At 43.0% G+C, this 21666-nt stretch overlaps 1 protein-coding gene across 3 annotated transcripts; it reads right to left on the bottom strand.

Annotated features, from left to right (window-relative positions):
* Window positions 1–317: 317 nt before the first annotated feature.
* Window positions 318–18830, bottom strand: LOC109873197 (uncharacterized). Of its 3 annotated transcripts, none has more exons than XM_020464790.2 (11): window positions 18532–18830; window positions 11679–11799; window positions 10946–11056; window positions 10586–10634; window positions 8542–10352; window positions 8295–8328; window positions 6357–8161; window positions 5673–5721; window positions 3599–5409; window positions 3338–3374; window positions 318–3216 (listed from the first exon to the last, which is right to left on the bottom strand). In XM_020464790.2, exons 1-11 carry the CDS (start codon window positions 18630–18632, stop codon window positions 1457–1459), a joined length of 7689 nt encoding a protein of 2562 aa, XP_020320379.1. In that variant the 5' UTR covers window positions 18633–18830; the 3' UTR covers window positions 318–1456. The 3 variants fall into 3 exon arrangements, with proteins under 3 accessions (XP_020320379.1, XP_020320381.1, XP_020320382.1); XM_020464792.2 differs by having other exon boundaries at window positions 1086–3216; window positions 10598–10634; XM_020464793.2 differs by having other exon boundaries at window positions 1086–3216; window positions 8542–10349; window positions 10598–10634.
* Window positions 18831–21666: the final 2836 nt, after the last annotated feature.

Raw genomic sequence — 21666 nt, 5'->3', positions numbered from 1 at the left:
TTTACAAATTATCTTTGAAAGACAGGGTCCTGAAAAAGGGACGTTTCTTTTGCTGATTTTGTCTTGGAGGTGCATAAAAATATGTATAGTATGCTTCGTATGGTTACGAGGCCAGGCAGCACTACTCAACATATTCAAGACATTACATAACCATGTTATTGAAACAGGAGGAATAACGCCATGTAGGAAGTGAAGAAATAAAAGTGACCACTGGGATAAAACAGTTGGAAGATGGAAGTGCATAGGCCTACAGTACAATAAGCAATTGTGAGAATGGAGACATTTCCCTTTGCTGTATAGTTGTCAAGACCGGTTCATTATGTTTGATTGATTTGTCTTTAATAATATCCATTAAGCAGTAGACACCATCACTCAATGAGTAGCTATATAACACCTTCATGACACTAAGATTGTGATATTCCCATTAAAGATGGTAAACCGGTAAGATATACAGCAAGCTTTATGGTTTATATGGCCTTGGATCCCATATCAAAGGTGTGGCAATTCTTACATTCTCCAATCCTCAACAGAGCGGACAGCTGTATTCAGCTGAAGTCTGACAACAACAAAAAACATCAAATTACTTCATTAAAACATGCTTTATAATCAAACATTTTCTATATGAATAAAGACAAGGGTACTCTTAATATAGCCTAAATTAAATGCCAATAAAATTTCCTCAAAATAATTAAGGCTTATAGCGCCCTCTTGTGACTCATGAAAATCAATTTACTCATTATGGTAGGCCTAACACTGCAATGTGATAAGTTATATACAATAAGAACATTGGGTCTTTTTATAACTTTTTATTATTTTTTTGGACAAATATATATGAATGTTTAACTCTTAAGGAGACAGTATTTGGAGAATTCTTTACAGAAAATGAACTCTCCTAAATAGACAGAAAACCTAGGAAATCATCATAAAACATCTACATGATAGAACTAACCATTTCGATTTGTGCCAAGGAAGAGAATGATACAACTTATTCATTGACATTGAATTGATGCAAGTGATTCTTAAATTCAGTCCAATGTTATTTGGTGCTGACAAAAATAAACGTTCTTTCAAAAAGCCTGATGGGACTGTGTCATTTTCAGACATCTGAATTCTTATGGTTCATTGGGTTGACTGTTAGTTATGCATAAAGGCACACACGCATTTGTAACCCGCAGGTGAGCATTGCTATTTTTGGCAAGACATTGGTCCCATTAGGCAGTACAATTATCCAAACAACTTAAACAAAAAATATATACGCTTGCAGGAAAACAAATAAAATGATCAAAATATTTAGATCATTCATGTATGCAGGGAAATGTCTTCTAGTAAGTTAAAAACTGTATTGAGACCTAAATTAGGTTGGATATTTACTCAAAGATACAGTGGGTCAGCAGTATAGGACACCAACTCAGAAACCAGCTTTATGCTAATGAGAGCTTGAGGGAACACCAACTTTTTACAGAGGATGAAGTTCAGAAAGAGACCTGGTCTCCTGCTGTATGAAACCCTGGAGGCTTCTCTTTCCCTGCCTGAAGGTACTCTCCCTCCGGGAAAATGGTAATATGACAAGGAGCCTTAGGAGGGTTTCAATGTTACTAAAGCTCCTAATGTCTGATGCCTTCAGAGTGTCGAGCACAGTGGCTGGAAGATACCCAGACATGGGATCCAACCACTTCTCTCTCCAAGACTTCATCTCTGTGGGGAGTGAGGCCATGTCAGGCATGTCATCTTTATACATGCGGAAAACGTGGGCATTTACACTGCTGTTTTCCACCTTTGACATGGCATAAGGCACAATCTCCAGGCACCTCAGGGCACTGAGGACCTTCTCTGTGAAGAGCTCACTGACCTCAACAATGGAGTGCTCTACCACTTTTTGACTCACCGCCATTTTGTAAAACTGACTCAGGGGTTCTAGTAGCCCAGAGTGCAACAGCGTTATCTGCAGCTTGGAAGCTAAAGCGACAGCTTCCTCATACCAGGCCTTATGATGTGTGTCGATATCGCTCTTCAATTCATTGAGGGAAGTTAGGAGGTCAGGCAAGCTATTCATAGCTAGCAACACATCTAGGGGTTTTCCTTGAAGAGATTGGCTCAGCTTTTTGGTCAAACTCAGGACATTCTTCAGCACGACAGCCGAGAAGATGAACTCAAAACTTCTGACTTTATTGAAGTACAGCAGTGCTTGGCCACTTCCTGAGCTACTCTCCTCACTTTTCTGCTCATTCAAGCACAGCATCACTACCTCAAGAAGCTCTACCATCAACTCATGCATTTCATGACTTTTCTCCCAGTTCTTAATAAGCTTGTCCCTATGCTCATTCCCCTTCCCCTCATCATGTTGGAACATGGCAATGATCATGTCCTCCAGTTTGGTCTGTCGTTCTGTGTCCTCTGTGAGCCATTGTAACATGTTTTCTACAGACGCTGCACAGTCTGCTGCTGCCACTGCAGGAGATGACCTGGCTAGCCACACATTCAGAGAGAGAGCAGAGCTGACTGTTCGCATGGCCAGGGGGTATTTCTGGGATATTACAGCAGAAACAGCCCTCATCTGAGACCCTACCTCACCTACACTTAGCAAAGCTTGCCCTCTACAGTACTCCATGTTGAGCCCCAATTTCTCTGATAAGGCTGTTTCAATAGCATCAGCCAAGACAGCAGTGTCCTGGCTGAATGGGATGAAAGCTACAGTCTCCTCGCACTGAGTGTCCTGTTTTTCCAAGTACCTGATGCACAGGGGGACGTAGAGCTGTCCCTCGATCTCAACTGCCCGTTCTGTTATTATTGTAAAGAACTGTGAGTCCCAGAGTTCCTTGAGGATTTCCTCACGCACAGGTGGGTCGTAGAAAGACATGGCCTGCTTCTGACCTATGACCCCATCCTCTACTATCACAATACTGTCCTCTGCCTTCACGCCGTCCTCGGCTAACAAAATGTCCACTGCTTTTACATCGTCCTCTGCAAACATGACTTCCTCTGTTATCACGCAGACTTCTACTTTCCCGCCGCCCCCCACAATGTCCTCAGCGATCACAACGTCCTCAGCGATCACCATGTCTGCCTTTATCACAGCATCTTCCACTTTCACATAGTACTCTGCCGCCTCCTCTGCCTTCAGCTTTCCTGCAGGGAGTTGATCTGACGTACAAGCTTGGTATTCCTCAAGTGCCTGCTCATGTCTTCCATCAGGGTTTACATCCAAAGCTCTAAAATCTAAAACGCACACAGTTAAACCACCTCCCCCTTCCCCTCATTTGCTTTATGATATCATATTCTACATTAACCTTGTAATAGTATGTCATGAATGTTCATATGATTTAACATTTTCACTTACCACTTTCCAGCTTCAGACGTTCAATTTGTTTCTTCACCTAAATCATAAAACAGTAATCAGTACATTTACAACATAAAGTTTAATATGTATGTCTTGTCAAGGGGTGAGTGGTGTTGTTGATGTATTATTTCCTGTTATTATCTATCTGTAACAAAATGTATTTATAAAATATTGGAAAAAGTATGCATACCTATACCAATAAAAATCTGTCATAAATCCATCAGCATTGGAATGATAAAAGGAGTATTGATGTTAATATACCTGCTCAAGACATGGGCTGCTTTCTGGGTCAACTTCAATGCACTTCTCAATGACCTCCCCTAGTCTTTGAACAGTTGGGTAATGCATAAGAAGCATCACAGTGTCTGTTTTACTGCCCTTGCAGACTGTGTTCTTCAGGAGAGCCCTCATGGAGTTCAGGGTGGTCTTCATCAGGTCCCACTCCATACTGACGCTCGGTAGAACAGCCACCAGTCTAAGCAGTCTGGTCACTGTGGGATGGCATTGAGACTCAGCATGAAGCAGTATCTCAGAAATAGAAGCTGGTGGTGAGAGGTCTTGATATTTCTCTTTCCAGACAGAGGCCCAGTTACTGATATCCTGCTCTGCTGTGTCAGGGTCAGGGAGGTCAGACAGGTAGAGACTGTATAGCTTGTCTGTTGACTCTGCGCGGATTGGCTCTGAAATGGGCTGTGGATTGCAGGTGGGGAGCAGAGACAAGATCTTCAGGGCTTTTAAGTGACTGTCGGAGAAGTTGTACTTCATTTCATCAACGAGGCTGCTCAGTAGAGGAACACTCAAGTTGTCCCTGTAGTACATCTCTGGAGACCCATAAGAGTTAACTTCCTCTGGGAAACATACTTGCTGAGGGGCCACCTTGGATGCTAGTTGGAATGCTTCCTCAAACCAAGGTGAATGTACAGTGCTTATGTTATCCAGCATCTTGTTCAGCATTTCAATGATTGGTACTATCTTCTCCACTTCACAGATGATGTCAGCAGGGTTACCACAGCGGAAGACAGTGCTGCAGTTCCGAAGAGGAGAACAGGCATTCTTCAGGATCACAAGTGTGATGACAAAATCTGCATCTCGCAAAGCAGTGGCGAGAACCTGTGCATGTAGCGACATAGTTCCGGCATCATGGGCACTAACTGAATCCAAGCAACTCAAGACTCCCTCCAATGTGTCGACTAGGAGATCAAAAAAGTCCTCCCTCTTCTTCCACCTGGAGCAACAAGTTTCTGGAATCTCTTTCAAGGCCTCCCGAGGTGTATTCAGTAACCCATCCACGGCCTGTGCTAGCTCTGCCTCTAGCCCAGGTGACTGGTCAAAAAACAGTAGGAGGTCTTCCACAATTCGCAGCATCTTTGTGACAGGTGGGCAGTGTACGCTTCCTGCTAGCCAACAGGCAAGACCACAAGACTCACTGGGTGTGATGACAGACAGAGGATAGCTCTCAAGGAACTCCAAAGACATCTTCTTCAGGCTGTGACAACCTGAGCCCATGCGCATGATTGCTTGTCCACGACACTGACTCATCGGCAATCCCCAGTCTTCAGTTAGAGTCGTAGAGAGATTCTTGGCTTGAACATCAACATCACAGGATTCAAAAAATCGCAAAAAACCAATTAGCTCTACCTTGGGGGCACATTGCCCAACATATCTGACAAAGACAGGCAGATAGCTCTTATTAGCAACTACAACGGGTTTATCTGTGATAAGAGAAAAGAAGGGGGACTCCTGTATTTCTGAGAGTATGACTTCCCTGATGGATTTTGTAAGAAGCTGTACCATTTCCTCCTCTCCTATTTTACACGTGAACTTCCCATCTCTTCCAAACCAGTGGCACATGCCGAGATCCTGGATGAGAAGGTCTTGATCTTCTTTGGAGAGGTCGGAAAGCTGGCACTTATTTTTCCCCAAACGTGCAGCCTGTCTGAACACTGCTTCTAAACTCTGTCGATTATCTCCAGTGTGCCCATTCTCATCCACTGCTTTCATTTCTTGGTCTTTTTTCTTGTCAGAAGACTGTTGATTCTCAAGCTCCTCTGTTCTATCTTTGTCATGATCCACTGAAAATATGACAAAGGTGAATTAGTCAATTCAATTGACTCTTCTACCATAGAGTTCAGGTCATTAAAGTGTAAAAATAATTGAGAATAAAATTAAGGTGATCGTAAGGTGAATGAGTACAAGTGTTTCACTTGATAAAACCTGGGCCCATCCCTATTACCAACATATACTAATGGTAACAGTGTCATTACATAGTTATTAGCTAATAAATACTTAATGATCACATGGGGATTAACTGAAACAAAGCTTTGCCATCACATACCTTCCATGTTGGCTTCAGAGTTCTTCATCAGACTTTTGGATTCCTTATCCTGTGAATTTGATTTTCAATAGACATTATTAAATGGAAATAATTTATTTTAAAAGGACATTGCTGTATAGGATGCTCTGAAAGACTGAATAAAATATTAAAAACAATAATATTCATGGGGGGGCCTCCCGGGTGGCGCAGTGGTTAAGGGCGCTGTACTGCAGCGCCAGCTGTGCCATCAGAGACTCTGGGTTTGCGCACAGGCTCTGTCGTAACTGGCCGCGACCGGGAGGTCCGTGGGGCGACGCACAATTGGCCTAGCGTCGTCCGGGTTAGGGAGGGCTTGGCCGGTAGGGATGTCCTTGTCTCATCGTGCACCAGCGACTCTTGTGGCGGGCCGGGTGCAGTGCGCGCTAACCAAGGTTGCCAGGTGCACAGTGTTTCCTCCGACACATTGGTGCGGCTGGCTTCCGGGATGGATGCGCGCTGTGTTAAGAAGCAGTGCGGCTTGGTTGAGTTGTGTATCGGAGGACGCATGACTTTCAACCTTCGTCTCTCCCGAGCCCGTACAGGAGTTGTAGCGATGAGACAAGATAGTAGCTACTAACAATTGGATACCACAAAATTGAGGAGAAAAAGGGGGTAAAATTCAAAAAAATTAATTAATATTCATGGAAATGTATTTTGAAAACTTACCAAGCAGAAACCCTCTAAAGCCTGGGGAGTGACCTTCAAGCACTTAGTCACCATCCGGTCCAGATCTCTGCTGAAGTTGGTTCCCACCTGCAGCATGGCCAGACACGGGGACCTGTCCTTGGAGCTGGTGTTCCTCAGGTATTCCTGAAACATCTTGTGGCGCATCGCTTCCCCACAGTTCTCCAGTACTGTGCTGGGTAAAACAGACATGATCCTCAGCAATGTATTGATGTTCCCAAAGTATTGCATGAGTGGCAGACGGAGAGTCTGAAAGATGGTGTCTGGGATGGTCACTGACGCAACTTTGGTCTTCCACTTCACCCTCCAGCAGCACAACTCTGTGAAGAAGTTGTCAGAGTCAGGCAGATCACTGGCGTAGAGAGGAGGCTTTGACCTCAGGATCTCAAACATGTAACTCACAGTCACAGAGCAGGGAACCAGGGATAAGAAGTTTAGGGCCTCTTTGTGGTCCTCAGAGAAATGATCCTTCACAGCATTGGTGAGGTTGTCCACTAGGGGCACACTCAGTGAATCTTTGTAATACAGAGCTGGCTTGATCATGCTATCCCTGGCCGCAGATGAATTATCAGGCACTTTTATCTGCACAACCAGACTCTGGGCAAGGGCACAGGCTTCGTCGAACCAATTCTGGTGAAAGACCTTGATGTTTGTTTTGACCCTGTTGAGAGTAGCCACTATACCACTGATCTGGCAAAGTTGTGATGCTGCGCTAAAATGATCCTTCTGGAGTCCTGCACTCAGCTCCCTGGTAAAGGACGAGGCATTCTTCAGGGCTACCATGGGAACAATGAAATCAAAGTCCCTTATCAAACGCAGCAGTGCTCCAGCTTTTAGAGAGAGTGAGGATTTCCATCTCTGTGGGTTGGTCTTGATTTTCTCCAAACATTCAACAAGGGGCTCCAGCATCTGCACAAAGACTTCATAGGAATCGTGCTTCTCGTGCCAGACGGTACAGAACTTACCCTGCAATTCTTGAACCGTTTCATAGCTTTCCCTAAGACCAAATGCAATGACATGATCCAGCTGTTTCTCAAGCATAGGCGTGCTCCCAAAAAACATCAACACCTCCTCAAAAACATCCAGGGACCGTTTGACTGACGGCACAGGGGTGGATTTTGACCACCATGTGTTAAACGAGTAACAAGAGCTATGTGTGCATATTGCAAGGGGGTACTTTTCCTGGATTTTACAGGCAAAGGCTTTCAGCTTGTAGGAGACATCACCGGATCCTAGGTAGGCTTGACCTCTGCAGTAACACAAATCGAGACACCACTCTTTGGTGACAATTTCCAATATGCGCTCTGACATGGCATCGCAGTCAAGATCCACATCCAGAAAACCCATGAGCTCCAATCGCATGACATCAAAACTGTCCACAAACCTGAGGAAGAGGGGAAGATATTTTTTCTCCCCTAACTTCACAACGCGGTCGATGAACAGAGAGAAAAAGGAAGTGCCAACTTCCAAAAGTATTCCCTCCCTGACTGCATCCTCGCATACTCTGAGAACTTCTTTCATCTCAGACTTCGATACATATTTCAATGTGTCTTCAACCTCGCCATCCTGTTCAGCAGAGGCCTCACCAGGCTGTCTGCTCTGGCTGTTATATGCCGCTGTCACAGCAGCCTGCAGAGCAGATTTGAGCGCCTCCTTATTAGTCTCTGCTGCTACGCATTTCGGTTGCTCCACTCTCTCCATCTCTAAGACCATTTCCTGTGGTTCTTTTTGTGTTTCATCAACATTCTCCTTTAGAGTGTGTTTTCCATCATTCTCAGAGACAGGTTCTGAAATAAAGTAGTCAAGAGCATGAGCCATGAATGATGAATGAATAAACATGGGTATTAAGGCAAATATTTTTATATACACCATGGCGCAATAAATACTACATAATATATATTAATGCTATTATTTCCTTACCAGCTGCAGAGTGCATCTCCATCACCTCATCATCCTATGAACATAGACAATAAAAGCATTAGCAAAATAAAGCTTTTGTTCAGTTACCGGGACCTACAAATGCAAATATTAGTAAAATAACAACACAAAAAGATAAGAAATATTCAACATCCACTTAGGGTAACTTCATTTTATGTTTTTCAAATGATTTGAAATCTTCAGTTTGTGTGATTGCTAGGCAAATACTTTTATATTAAAATAAATTTACCATATGCAACAACTGCAATATGTCAGGATGCTTCTCCACATAGGACTCCACCATGTCTTCAACATTGAAGTGGACATCTTGATTGACATAGACAAATGCCATGTTGCACAGTCTCTGATCCTCCGGTGTGGCTTTCAGGTAAGACTGGTACCGCTCCAGCACCATGTTGTACTGCCCATAGACGTCTGCCTCTGCGTTCACACAGGGGATGGTGCCCAGAACTCTCAGCAGGCTCTGCACATTTGGGTAAAATGCAATGTCTGGGATTTTCAATGTTGCAAACACTGTTGTGGGTAGGATCCTCCGCTTGCTAGCATGTCTCCACTTCACCTCCCAGCAACCAAGCTCATCGTAAAACGTGTCGGGTCGAGCGAGGTTGTTCAAGTTCGCATCCGCCACTTTATCCCTGCGGATACTGAAATTGTGGTCAGCCATATAAGACGGCACCAACGAGAGCCATCTCAGAATCCGAACCATCTCAGTGCTAAACACCCTCTTTACCTCCGCAACAAGGTACTGTAAGATCTGCCTGCTCAGAGTCTCTCTGTAGAAATCCTCCAGAGAGGTTTCAGTTGCACCTGCCTCACCAGTATCAGGTGAGCTCTCCTCCGGCCTAGCGACCTCCACTCCCAGCTTTTTAGCCCTGCCCACTGCGTCAGAAAACCACTTCCTGTGGAATATTGCTATCTCCTGCAGATGTTTGTTGACCAGCTTTAAGGCGTTGGAGATTGTGTACTGCAAGGTGCTGCTGATGCTGATGGCTCCCCTGAGACTCGGGTTGAGGATGCTCACACAACAGAGGGTATTCTTCAGGACAACCAGGGTGATGAGGAAATTGAAGTTCTTTAGGATCGGCTTGAGCTTGGCCATCTGCTCACAAGTAGCAGTGTCTGCGTTTGCAGCCGAGCACACCTCATTGATGCAGGCGAGGAATGGCTCAAGAATGTCCAACATGGTGTGGAAGGCATCAACACCATACTCCCAGGTGTTCTGGCAAGCTTCTGTGATCCTGTCCACTTCACCTTTAAGGTGGCCGTAAGATGACTTGATCTTCCCTTCCAGTCTTTCCCAAAGATCTGGGGACCCTCTAAGCATTGTGGCGACCTCCTCCACTGTGTTCACAACCTTCTGTATGGAAGGCATGGGCATGGAGCGGATGAGCCACATGTTAAAGGCGTATGGGTCACTAGGTGCTAGCACTACCTGAGGAAACTCCTGCAGAATCCTGCTGGTGAGATCCTTCATTTTCTGACATAGAATGCCTGTGGTCAGGTAGGTGAGTCCTCGACAATGCTCCATCCGCAGCCCCCACTTATTCCGTATTTCTGAGAGCAGCATGTAAAACAGACCCTCAGAATCTGCATCACAGGGCAGGAACCCCATGAGGTGTTTCTGAGGGAAACCTGCCACAGTGACGGACCTGATGAAAACTGGGATCTGATCTTTTCCCTCTATGTTTGTGACATCTTGCAGCAGAATGGAGAAAAAGCGTGCCAACCTTAAACTGTTCCGGATCTCCTCCCGCATGAGGTTCTCACTGAACTGGAGGACATCTTTCTGGTCAATCCTTTCAACACAGATGGGGTTGAGAGACTGTTGTCCCCTGTGGCCTCCCATCGGCTCATCAGTGTTGGGGTTTGCATCGTTCCCTATGCTGAATCCAGTGAAGGCAAGAGTTTCCTTGAAGTAGACTTTAAGGATTTCCTTTGCTTTGGAGTTGGAGACATCCTCTCTCCTTTGGTCCTCTTGCGGTAGATCACATGTTGCACTATTCTCTCCTGGCTTATCTTTCACCTCAGTTGGAGCATCTTCTGAAGTAAAGGAGAAAACATGGACATGGGATTGAAACAAATTTCTACAAATATCCTATTAAAAGGGTGTACTTTTCTTAGAGGGCTATCCCAATACAGACCACATGACTATGCACTGCCATGAAGTTGTGAACCAATTACTTAAATGTCATTTTTGGTAGGAAAATAGATTGCTAAATATGGGAATCTTAAATTGTTATGGTAAAACAAACAAGAAAAAGATATTGATTTACCAAACCAATCACCTTTAGCTTTCTTCAAGGTTGCAAACTCCGCCTCACTCTAAAGGAATAAAATATATAATTAGCTGTAGACTGGAGTTAATGCAATAGGATCAGATTATACACTGATCAGGTTAGGATGACTATATACACACACTTACTGAGATCAGGTTAGGATGACTATATACACACACACTTACTGAGATCAGGTTAGGATGACTAGATACACACACGGAGATCAGGTTAGGATGACTATATACACACACACTTACTGAGATCAGGTTAGGATGACTAGAGACACACACACAGATCAGGTTAGGATGACTATATGGGGTACAACATTGTGTGGTTTAAACATGACAGAATACTTACAGGTTCTCTTATTCTCTTATTCCCGTTGCGGCCTGATGGATTGTTCAAATGTGTTGTAAAATCAAATATGGTTGGCATAGCACCCTCTTTCAAGGATGTTCTTAAAGTGCTCTGAAAAAGAAACAAGCAAATCCTTATTATGACTACTTTATTGCCACTGTTGCATGCCTGCCAGTAAGAACCTCAAGGGAGAAGCATGACCTTTTAATACGGATAAAACCTTGTTTTCAATGTTGACCTACCAGCGGCCTTCAGAAACACCGAGTGCATTATGATTAAGCTAGTCCCAACAAAGGTATACATGACTTAAACCTCACATCACACAGCATGTGGGAGACATATTCTACTACAGTTTTTTATTATCCTAAGCACGTGAGAAGACGTTATTTTGGGTGTGCAAGAGTTTGTGTTCTGAATCCATTAACATAAAACAATATGATATATTGCACAAGCTAGGTTAGCTAGCAAGCTCGGGAGGCGTTTCAATGGCGCAACTTAGCTAGCTTGCTAATGAGCAATAGCATAACTTTAAATGTACAGTTAATAAGGGATTGCACACTATTTAAGCCTACATCCGAAATCTGCTCATTGGGTCTATTGGCTAATGCATAGATGAGTCACCTCCTTAATAGATAGTCTAACTCAAGTCTCCTCTGAACAATATAACAACTGAATGAAAGTATAAAAGGAATGCTTTTTGAAAATACAAATGGTTTCTTCAGTAGATACTTACATCACAACAGATCAAGGAAGGCTCAAAATGATTTGCACATATTTTGAAGGAATTGTGCAACTCCTCAGGGGTTTTTGGCTCCAAGTCAGTTCGATGACAATTATTCAACCATTGTTTACATCTGAAAGGAAGAATTAACAGGTTAAAATTTCATATCTGCAATATGGATAGGCCTGCCCCTAGCCGATGTTATTCACCTTGATGAACGAGGTCTATCTGCATATCTCTAGAAAACCATGTACCTGCTTAGAACATTGTGCTTAAAAAGGCATCACCAGACTGATTTGTTCTTGCAATGTAGTCTGACATTTCAGATTTACATTTGAGTAATTTAGCAGACACTCTCATCCAGAAGATGTTCTCATTGCAAGTTAAAGCGTACTGTTTGCTAGCTTGATATGTGTAGTAATGTTATTCTAATCAGAAATGTAGTTGCATTGTGTTCTGGATAAAGTGCAGAGGTTTGATGGCACAAGCGGGGAGCCCAGCCAACAGAGAATTGCTGTAGTCCAAACGGGATATGGCGAATGCCTGGATTTGGACCTGCGCAGATGCTTGTGTATATTTGTAAACAACGGCTGGTTCACGAAATCTAATATTAAGCAAGTCTCGAGGTTTTGCTCGCCTGAGTATCTCATGATAAGCTGTAGACCACAGTATTTAATAAGAGAGTTTATCTATATTTTTTCATAGCTGTCTATTCACCACCACAAACCGATGCTGGCACTAAGACCGCACTCAATGAGTTATAGGTCATAGGCAAACAGATAAACGCTCATCCAGAGGCCGCGCGCGCCTAGTGGCCGGGGACTTTAATGCAAGGAAACAAATCCGTTTTACCTAATTTCTACCAGCATGTTAAAATGTGCAACCAGAGGGAAAAAACTAGACCACCTTTACTCCACACACAGAGACGTGTACAAAGCTCTCCCTCGCCCTCCATTTGGCAAATCTGACCATAACTCGATTGTCCTGATTCGCGCTCACAAGCAAAAACTAAAGTAGGAAGCACCAGTGACTCGGTTAATAAAGTGGTTAGAAGACACAGATGCTAAGCTACAGGACTGTTTTGCTAGCACAGACCATAATATGTTCCCAGGATTCTTCCAAAGGCATTGAGGAGTACACTACAGTTACTGGCTTCATCAATAAGTGCATCATTGACGTCGTCCCCAGTGACCGTACGTACATACCCCAAGCAAAAGCCATGGATTACAGGCAACATTCGCACTAAGCTAAAGGGTAGAGCTGCCGCTTTCAAGGAGCGGGACTCTAACACGGACGCATATAAGAGATCCCGCTATGAGCTCCGATGAACAATCAAACAGGCAAAGCGTCAATACAGGACTAAGATTGAATCTTACTACACTGGCTCCGACAATCATCAGATGTGGCAGGGCTTGCAAACTATTAAAAACTACAAAGGGAGGCACAAACTCGAGCTTCCCAGTGACACGAGCAGGACAAATGAGCTAAATTACTTCTATGCTCCCTTCAACGCAAGCAACACTGAAGCATGCATAAGAGCATCAGCTGTTCCAGATGACTGTGATCACGCTCTTCGTAGCTGATGTGATTAAGACCTTGAAACAGGTCAACATTCACAAGGCCACAGGGTCAGACGGATTACCAGAACTTGCACTCTGAGAATGCACTAACCAACGGGCAAGTGTCCTCACTGACATTTTTCAACATGTTCCTGGCTGAGTCTGTAACACCATGTTTCAAGCAGACCACCATAGTGTTCTTGGGCACAGGGACTAAGGTAACCTGCCTAAATGAATACCGACCTGTAGCACTCACGTCTGTAGCCATGAAGTGCTTTGAAAGGCTCACAACAACACTACTACCCCAGAAACCCTAGACCCACTCCAATTTGCATACCGCCCAAACAGATGATGCAATCTCTATTGCACGCCACACTGCCCTTTCCCACCTGGACAAAAGGAACACCTCCGTGAGAATGCTATTCATTGACTACACATCAGCGCTCAACAGCATAGTGTCCTCAAAGCTCATCACTAAGCTAAGGACCCTGGGACTAAACACCTCCCTCTGCAACTGGATCCTGAACTTGTGCCACATCTGCCACGCAGATCATCAACACAGGGCCCCTCAGGGGTGCAGGCCTAGTCCCCTCCTTTACTCCCTCTTCACCCATGACTGCATGGCCAGGCATGACTCCAACACCATCATTAAGTTTGGCAATGACACAACCGTGGTAGGCCTGATCAGCGACAATGATGAGACAGCCTATTTGGAGGTCAGAGACCTGGCCGTGTGGTGTCAGGATAACAACAACTCTCTCAACGTGATCAAGACAAAAGGAGATGATTGTGGACTACAGGAAGAGGAGGACCGAGCACACCCCCATTCTCACCGATGGGCTGTAGTGGAGCAGGTTGAGGGCTTCAAGTTCCTTGTTGTCCACATCACCAACAACCTATCATGGTCTAAACACACCAAGACAGTCGGATGGTAGTGCGTACGGCCCAGTACATCACTGGGGCCAAGGTTCCTGCCATCCAGGACCTCGATACTAGGCGGTGTCAGATGAAGGCCCTAGAAATGGTTAACGGCCCCAGCCACGGGCCTCCCGGGTGGTGCAGTGGTCGCAGTGCTAGCTGTGCCACCAGAGACTCTGGGTTCGAGCCCAGGCTCTGTCGCAGCCGGCCGCGACTGGGAGGTCAATGGGGCGACGCACAATTGGCCTAGCGTCGTTCGGGTTAGGGAGGGTTTGGCCGGTAGGGATATCCTTGTCTCATCGCGCACTAGCGACTCCTGTGGGGGGCTGGGCGCAGTGCACGCTGACCAGGTCGCCAGGTGCACGGTGTTCCCTCCGACACATTGGTGCGGCTGGCTTCCGGGTTGGATGCGCACTGTGTTAAGAAGCAGTGCAGCTTGGTTTGGTTGTGTTTCGGAGGACGCATGGCCTTCGACCTTAGTCTCTCCCAAGCCCGTACGGGAGTTGTAGCGATGAGACAAGATAGTAACTACTAACAATCGGATACTACGAAATTGGGGAGAAAGGGGGGTAAATTCAAAAAATAAAAATAAAGACCCCAGACACAGACTGTTTTCTCTGCTACCTCACAGCAAGCGGTAACGGAGCGCTCACAAGGTCCAAAAGGCTTCTTAACAGCTTCCAACCCCAAGCCATAAATCTCCTGAACAGCTAATCAAATGGCTACCCAGACAATTTGCATGGAATTGGGACTTTAAAAAAATCTGTTCCCAACAATCTGGAATTGCATGCTGCAAAGTTGTCAAACATCTCAACTTTAAATGAAACTGATACTTACAATTTATACTAGTCATTTTAGGCCATGCAGGGTTTTCATTGGAGCTAGACAAAACAATGAATTCCTTTCTCTTGAGCAATTGTCTTGTCCATTTTTGTGGCAGAGCTGCAGTGAGTTGGTTATACTTTCGTATTGAGCACATACCTCCTTACACCTTGCTTGTGTGACAAATTTTACCATCCTTATTTACAATGCCATTCACAAACCTACCTTCCTTATAGTTTTCCCCCTCTATCAGTACATTGGAGTTTAGCCATATTATTTTATGTACTATTTGTTCTGTCTGGAGGATGAAATTGTAATTGTAACCAACTCTGTGTGGCTTCAATTAAAACAGGGATCCATTATCAATCCACCAGAAATTGTTGGCTTTAATCTGTATAACAGAAAAGGGCTACATTTTGAACATGGGATGTGCTGCTGGAAAACCAGTTTGGATTTAGATATACAGTGCCTTCATAAAGTATTAACACCCCTTTACTGTTGAAAATTTGTATTGTGTTAGACAGAATTTAAAATGTATTAAAATGTAGATTGTCACTGCCCTAGACCATAGCCCATAATGTCAAACATGGATTTGAAAAATGCATTATATAGATATATATTTTTTTAACTATTAAAAAATGAAAAGCTGAAATGTCTTGAGTCAATAAGTATTCAACCCCTTTGTTAGCAAGCCAAAATAAGTTCAGGAGTAAACATTTACTTAAGTCACATAATACGATGCATGGACTCATTCAGTGTTCAATAATAGTGGTTAACATGATTTCTGAACGACTACCAGGTTCAACCACAAAGACCAGGGAGGTTTTCCAATGCCCCCATTGGTTGATAGGTAAAACAAAAATGATAAAGACATTGAATATCCCTTTGAGCATGGTGAAGTTATTATTTTCACTTTGGATGGTGTATCAATATACCCAGTCACTACAAAGATAAAGGTGTCGTTCCCGACTCAGTTGACAGAGAGGAAGGAAACCGCTCAGGGATTTCACCATGGTGAGGCCAATGGTGACTTTAATACAGTTACAGAGTTTGTCTGTGATAGAAAACAGAGGATGAATCAACAACATTGTAGTTACTCCATAATACTAACCATATTGACAAAGTGAGAAGAAGAAAGCCTGAACAGAATACAAAGATTCCAAAAACATGCATCCTGTTTGCAACAAGGCACTAAAGTAATAATGAAATATATGTGGCAAAGAAATGAACTGTCCTGAATACAAAGTGTTATAGTTGGGGTAAATCCAATTAAACACATTACTGAGTACCTCTCTCCATATTTTCAAGCATAGTGGTGGCTGCATCATGTTATGCATATGCTTGTAATCGCTAAGGATTGGGGAGTATTTTAGTATAAAAACGAAACCGAATTAAGCTAAACGCAGGCAAAATCCTAGAGGAAAACCTGGTTCAGTGTGCTTTCCACCAGGCACTGGGAAATTAATTAACTTTTCAGCGGGATAATAACCTAAAACACAAGGTTGAATCTACACGAGTTGCTTAACAAGAATACAATGAATTTTCATGAGTGGCCGAGTTACAGTTGACTTAAATCGGCTTGAAAATATATGTCAAGAATAGAAAATTGTCTAGCAATGATCTTGCAGAATTTTTAAAAGAATAATGTGCAAATGTTGTACAATCCAGGTGTGCAAAGCTCTTAGAGACTTAACCAGAAAGACTGTAAAAAAAAACTGTAATCTCTGCCAAAGGTGATTGTAACATGTATTGACTCAGGGCTGTGAATACTTAGGTCTATTTCATTTTCAATACAGTTGCATAAATTTATAAAAACATTTTCCCACTTTGTCATTATGGGGTATTGTGTGTAGATGGGTGAGAGAAATTTTGAAATCCGGCTGTAACAAAATGTGGAATAAGTCAAGGGGTATGGATACTTTCTGAAGGCACTGTAATTTTGGAGTTTAGCAGTTTAATGCCTTAACATGTTCAACATCATAAAAAAGTTTTTTCCCAACTCCTAAAAAAAATATATATTATAGTAAGTGCCTGTTAAGTAACAGGTTTCATCTTAAAATCATAAATCCTTTGAGATGGGGAATGGAAGTGTTCTGTGTACAACAGTGAGTTGCAATTGAAAGCATGCTTCACAAAAAATATTAATTGTTAAAACATTTCTTGTCTGACTATCTATGGGTAAAACTAACAGGGTTAGTTATCCACCAGAAAACCTAAAATTGCCAAAAAGAGTAGAACTCACCTTCTTTTATGCTATGATTTGACAATTAGATGTTCAATGTTTCTTTTGAAAAATATATTTTAAAAGGAATAGTTTCACCATATTAAAATGAGTTCAGTTTACATAACAGGGTTGACCTTAAATTGAGGGACAGATGGAAATGCCAATCACAATAGATAAATAATAATCTTGAGAAATGACTGTCAAATCAACAAAATAACTATGGCTTTACAATGATGGATAAATGCTGGGGTTAAGTGGATTAAAATCGTCAGAAGTCACAGAGGGTGCACGGAGGGACTAATTTCCTGCAATCCTACACATTTTGCCAAAGGGTGGAGAGAAACGTCTGCCGTTTTCAATATTAAATCTGAGTGAGACTGACTAACAAAATCAAATGGGGGCACCCCGGCCGGTATTTCAACCATGATTACAAAGTTCCGGTAGCTGGCTGCTAGACTAATTTACCAATCTCAAAAATGTTAGCTGACATGGTCTAATTGAGTGACCATCAGTGAACGTAACAAGAATAAAACAGATGTCGCACAACCAAAGTTCTAAATTGCACCTTGTGTATACTAATATTCTAATTTGCTACTATTCTAAGTTGAGAACCCGACTGAATTGTTTTGTTGTTGTTTTTTTACCCAAGGGCCTGGTCTATACTTTGGCGAACCTTGGGGCTGTCCCACGCAAGATTTCTGTCCCCAACACTAAAACTAAATAATAAAAACAATACGTATTTTTATACAATTGAAAATAAATAAAAAAAACAGCAAATCAGCTCTGAAAACAAACTGAAACTAAACGTAATATCAAATAAAAATAGAAAAACGAATAGAAAAAAATGACAACCTTGGCCCCATGAACTTACTTCTGTAATATTCCATTTCTAATCACTATTTTCGGGGGACTTATATTCATGAACCTCACAGCATATTTGGACCATAATCAACATGGGGAGGTTGTTATTACCTGCTAGCTACATCAAGCCAGATGGTTTGCTAGCCAATTGTGTTATTTACACAATTGCAAGAGGAAGTTGTCAGATTAAAGTTTTCATAACTTTGTGGGCTCAACAGAGACTACCCTCCCACTAAAACAGACTTTTCATGGATCCTTTGATAAATAATACTGCATCCGATTCCTCAACTAGAATGTAGCCTTTTAGCAAGCTAATTGGCTAGTTCCATCTTTGACATGAACTATTACCATCAACGCTAGCACAAGCTAGGTTAGCTAGCTAGCTGACTCCGTACTGTTTCAATGCCAATGAGGAATACAAAGATAACTTTAAAAGTAGATAGAGTTAATAAGGGATTGGAAACTATTTAACATAACTTACCCCTCCGGGTCCAAAGGGAATCTGAAAAAGGGGACGTCTGATTTATCTGTGTAGATATTACAATTTGGTGCGGCACAGCGCTTGGGCATTTTGGGATCCATGCACTCACTGGTCGTTCAGAAGTCATGCATCGTGAAATTAATCAGAAATCCACCCGTTTTTAATCTTTAGCTCAATATTAGCACAACGTCTTGAAATTAACTTTGTAGCTAAGTTCATTATTTAATTCCGGAAAAAGTTGATTTGTTGCGTGGTGTAGTTAGTTGCCTGTGTGTTCATAAATCAGGAAGAACATCAGTCTTGTCAGCCACACGAGAAAAGTACTTCCGGGTCACGGAATTTCGAAAAACGTTCCAAATCAAAATTCTCTACGTGGTAGCAGAAAAATATCATTAACATGTATTTATTAAGTTGAATAAAAACTAATAATCTTAACATTAATAATGATTCTTATTTGTTAATATTTAAGTGACATTTGCATTAAATGTGTGTTTTAAAACATGTTCCAAGGTCAAATATATGCTCCCAAAGCAAATTGTGCATACATTACATATTGGCTTTTAGAGAATAAAATAAAAGTGTGTGCCTATGTAAAAGTGGGTTGGGGAGTACTCAGTGGGGACTGTAAAATCTATATATGGGGCTCTGAATAATATGGAGTGTTGCTGGATATGTACAACAAAAAATAAGAAGGTAACCTGCCTAACCTGCCCCCCTGAAGGCACATCCCATAGCCGCCTAGCTGCGGTCCGCTAGCTGTCGAGAGCATATCAGACTTTTAGCTTAAGAGGTCCATCAGCCAATTTCTTGGGCTACAATACCTGTTTTGCCAATTGGCCTGGACCCTGTTACTGCCTACACAGAGCCCTGCCAATCCATCACGACTGGTCTGCCGATGTAACTGTCCAAGGGGGCTACAACAGACTAATGTCGCGACGTCCCCCTAAGGCCTTTTTGCTATCCCCGGCCTGCTAATTGTCTGAATCGCTGTGTATCCAGCTCACCTAGCTACTCATTGGTCTCTATGATCACTTGGCTATGGATGCCTCTCCCTAATGTCAATATGCCTTGTCCATTGCTGTTTTGGTTCTTGATTAGGGTCTTATTTCACTGTAGAGCCTCCAGCCCTGCTCAATATGCCTTACCTACCCCTTTTTTTCCACCTCCCCCACATGCGGTGACCGCACCTGGCTTAAATAGTGCCACTAGAGACAAAACCTCTCTCATCGTCCTTCAATGCCTAGGTTTACCTCCACTGTATTCAAATCCTACCATTCCCTTGTTTGTACATTATGCCTTGAATCTATTCTTCCACACCCAGAAACATGCTACTTTTACGCTCTGTTCAGAACACACTAGACGGCTAGTTCTTATAGCCTTTAGCCGTACCATTATCCTACTCCTCGTCTGTTCCTCTGGTGATGTAGAGGTTAATCCAGGCCCTGCAGCGCCTAGCTCCACTCCCATTCACCAGGCGCTCTCATTTGCTGACTTCTGTAACCGTAAAAGCCTTGGTTTCATGCATGTTACCATTAGAATCCTCCTCCCTAAGTTGATATTATTCACTGCTTTAGCACACTCTGCCAACCCTGAATCCTGGCTTAGGAAGGCCACCAAATATCCTGAAATTTCCACCCCCAACTATAACATTTTCAGACAAGACAGAACTGCCAAAGGGGGCGGAGTTGCAATCTACTGCAGAGATAGCCTACAGAGTTCTGTGATACTATCCAGGTCTGTGGCCAAACAATTCGAGCTTCTACTTCTAAAAATCGTGCGCCCAACCAATTGTGCTATTATGTGTGTGGAGGGGGGGGGGGGGGCTTCTGGATATCAGGATCACTCACCTCGAATTAGACAAATATTTTTTTCTACAGCAAGGAGGACGCACAGGACATTCTCCAAACACCCGACAGGGCCAACATCGACGTTATTTGCAAAGTGAAGCGACGCATGTACAGAGGTCAAAGAGCCGGATGCCTCATCAGGTCCCGGAGAAGGCAAGTGAGAAAGCTGCCATTACTGTCAATACTACTCAGTTGTAATTGAGAACTTATTCTCAACTGGCCTACCTGGTTAAACAAAGTATACAGTGCCTTGCGAAAGTATTCGGCCCCCTTGAACTTTGCGACCTTTTGCCACATTTCAGGCTTCAAACATAAAGATATAAAACTGTATTTTTTTGTGAAGAATCAACAACAAGTGGGACACAATCATGAAGTGGAACGACATTTATTGGATATTTCAAACTTTTTTAACAAATCAAAAACTGAAAAATTGGGCGTGCAAAATTATTCAGCCCCCTTAAGTTAATACTTTGTAGTGATTACAGCTGTAAGTTGCTTGGGCTATGTCTCTATCAGTTTTGCACATCGAGAGACTGAATTTTTTTCCCATTCCTCCTTGCAAAACAGCTCGAGCTCAGTGAGGTTGGATGGAGAGCATTTGTGAACAGCAGTTTTCAGTTCTTTCCACAGATTCTCGATTGGATTCAGGTCTGGACTTTGACTTGGCCATTCTAACACCTGGATATGGTGTTATTTTTGAACCATTCCATTGTAGATTTTGCTTTATGTTTTGGATCATTGTCTTGTTGAAAGACAAATCTCCGTCCCAGTCTCAGGTCTTTTGCAGACTCCATCAGATTTTCTTCCAGAATGGTCCTGTATTTGGCTCCATCCATCTTCCCATCAATTTTAACCATCTTCCCTGTCCCTGCTGAAGAAAAGCAGGCCCAAACCATGATGCTGCCACCACCATGTTTGACAGTGGGGATGGTGTGTTCAGGGTGATGAGCTGTGTTGCTTTTACGCCAAACATAACGTTTTGCATTGTTGCCAAAAAGTTCAATTTTGGTTTCATCTGACCAGAGCACCTTCTTCCACATGTTTGGTGTGTCTCCTAGGTGGCTTGTGGCAAACTTTAAACAACACTTTTTATGGATATCTTTAAGAAATGGCTTTCTTCTTGCCACTCTTCCATAAAGGCCAGATTTGTGCAATATACGACTGATTGTTGTCCTATGGACAGAGTCTCCCACCTCAGCTGTAGATCTCTGCAGTTCATCCAGAGTGATCATGGGCCTCTTGGCTGCATCTCTGATCAGTCTTCTCCTTGTATGAGCTGAAAGTTTAG

Source organism: Oncorhynchus kisutch, linkage group LG28, assembly GCF_002021735.2.
Source record: "Oncorhynchus kisutch isolate 150728-3 linkage group LG28, Okis_V2, whole genome shotgun sequence".
NCBI lineage: Eukaryota > Metazoa > Chordata > Actinopteri > Salmoniformes > Salmonidae > Oncorhynchus > Oncorhynchus kisutch.
The sequence above is the reverse complement of the archived record's forward strand: the minus strand, read 5'-3'. Positions and strand labels throughout refer to the sequence as shown.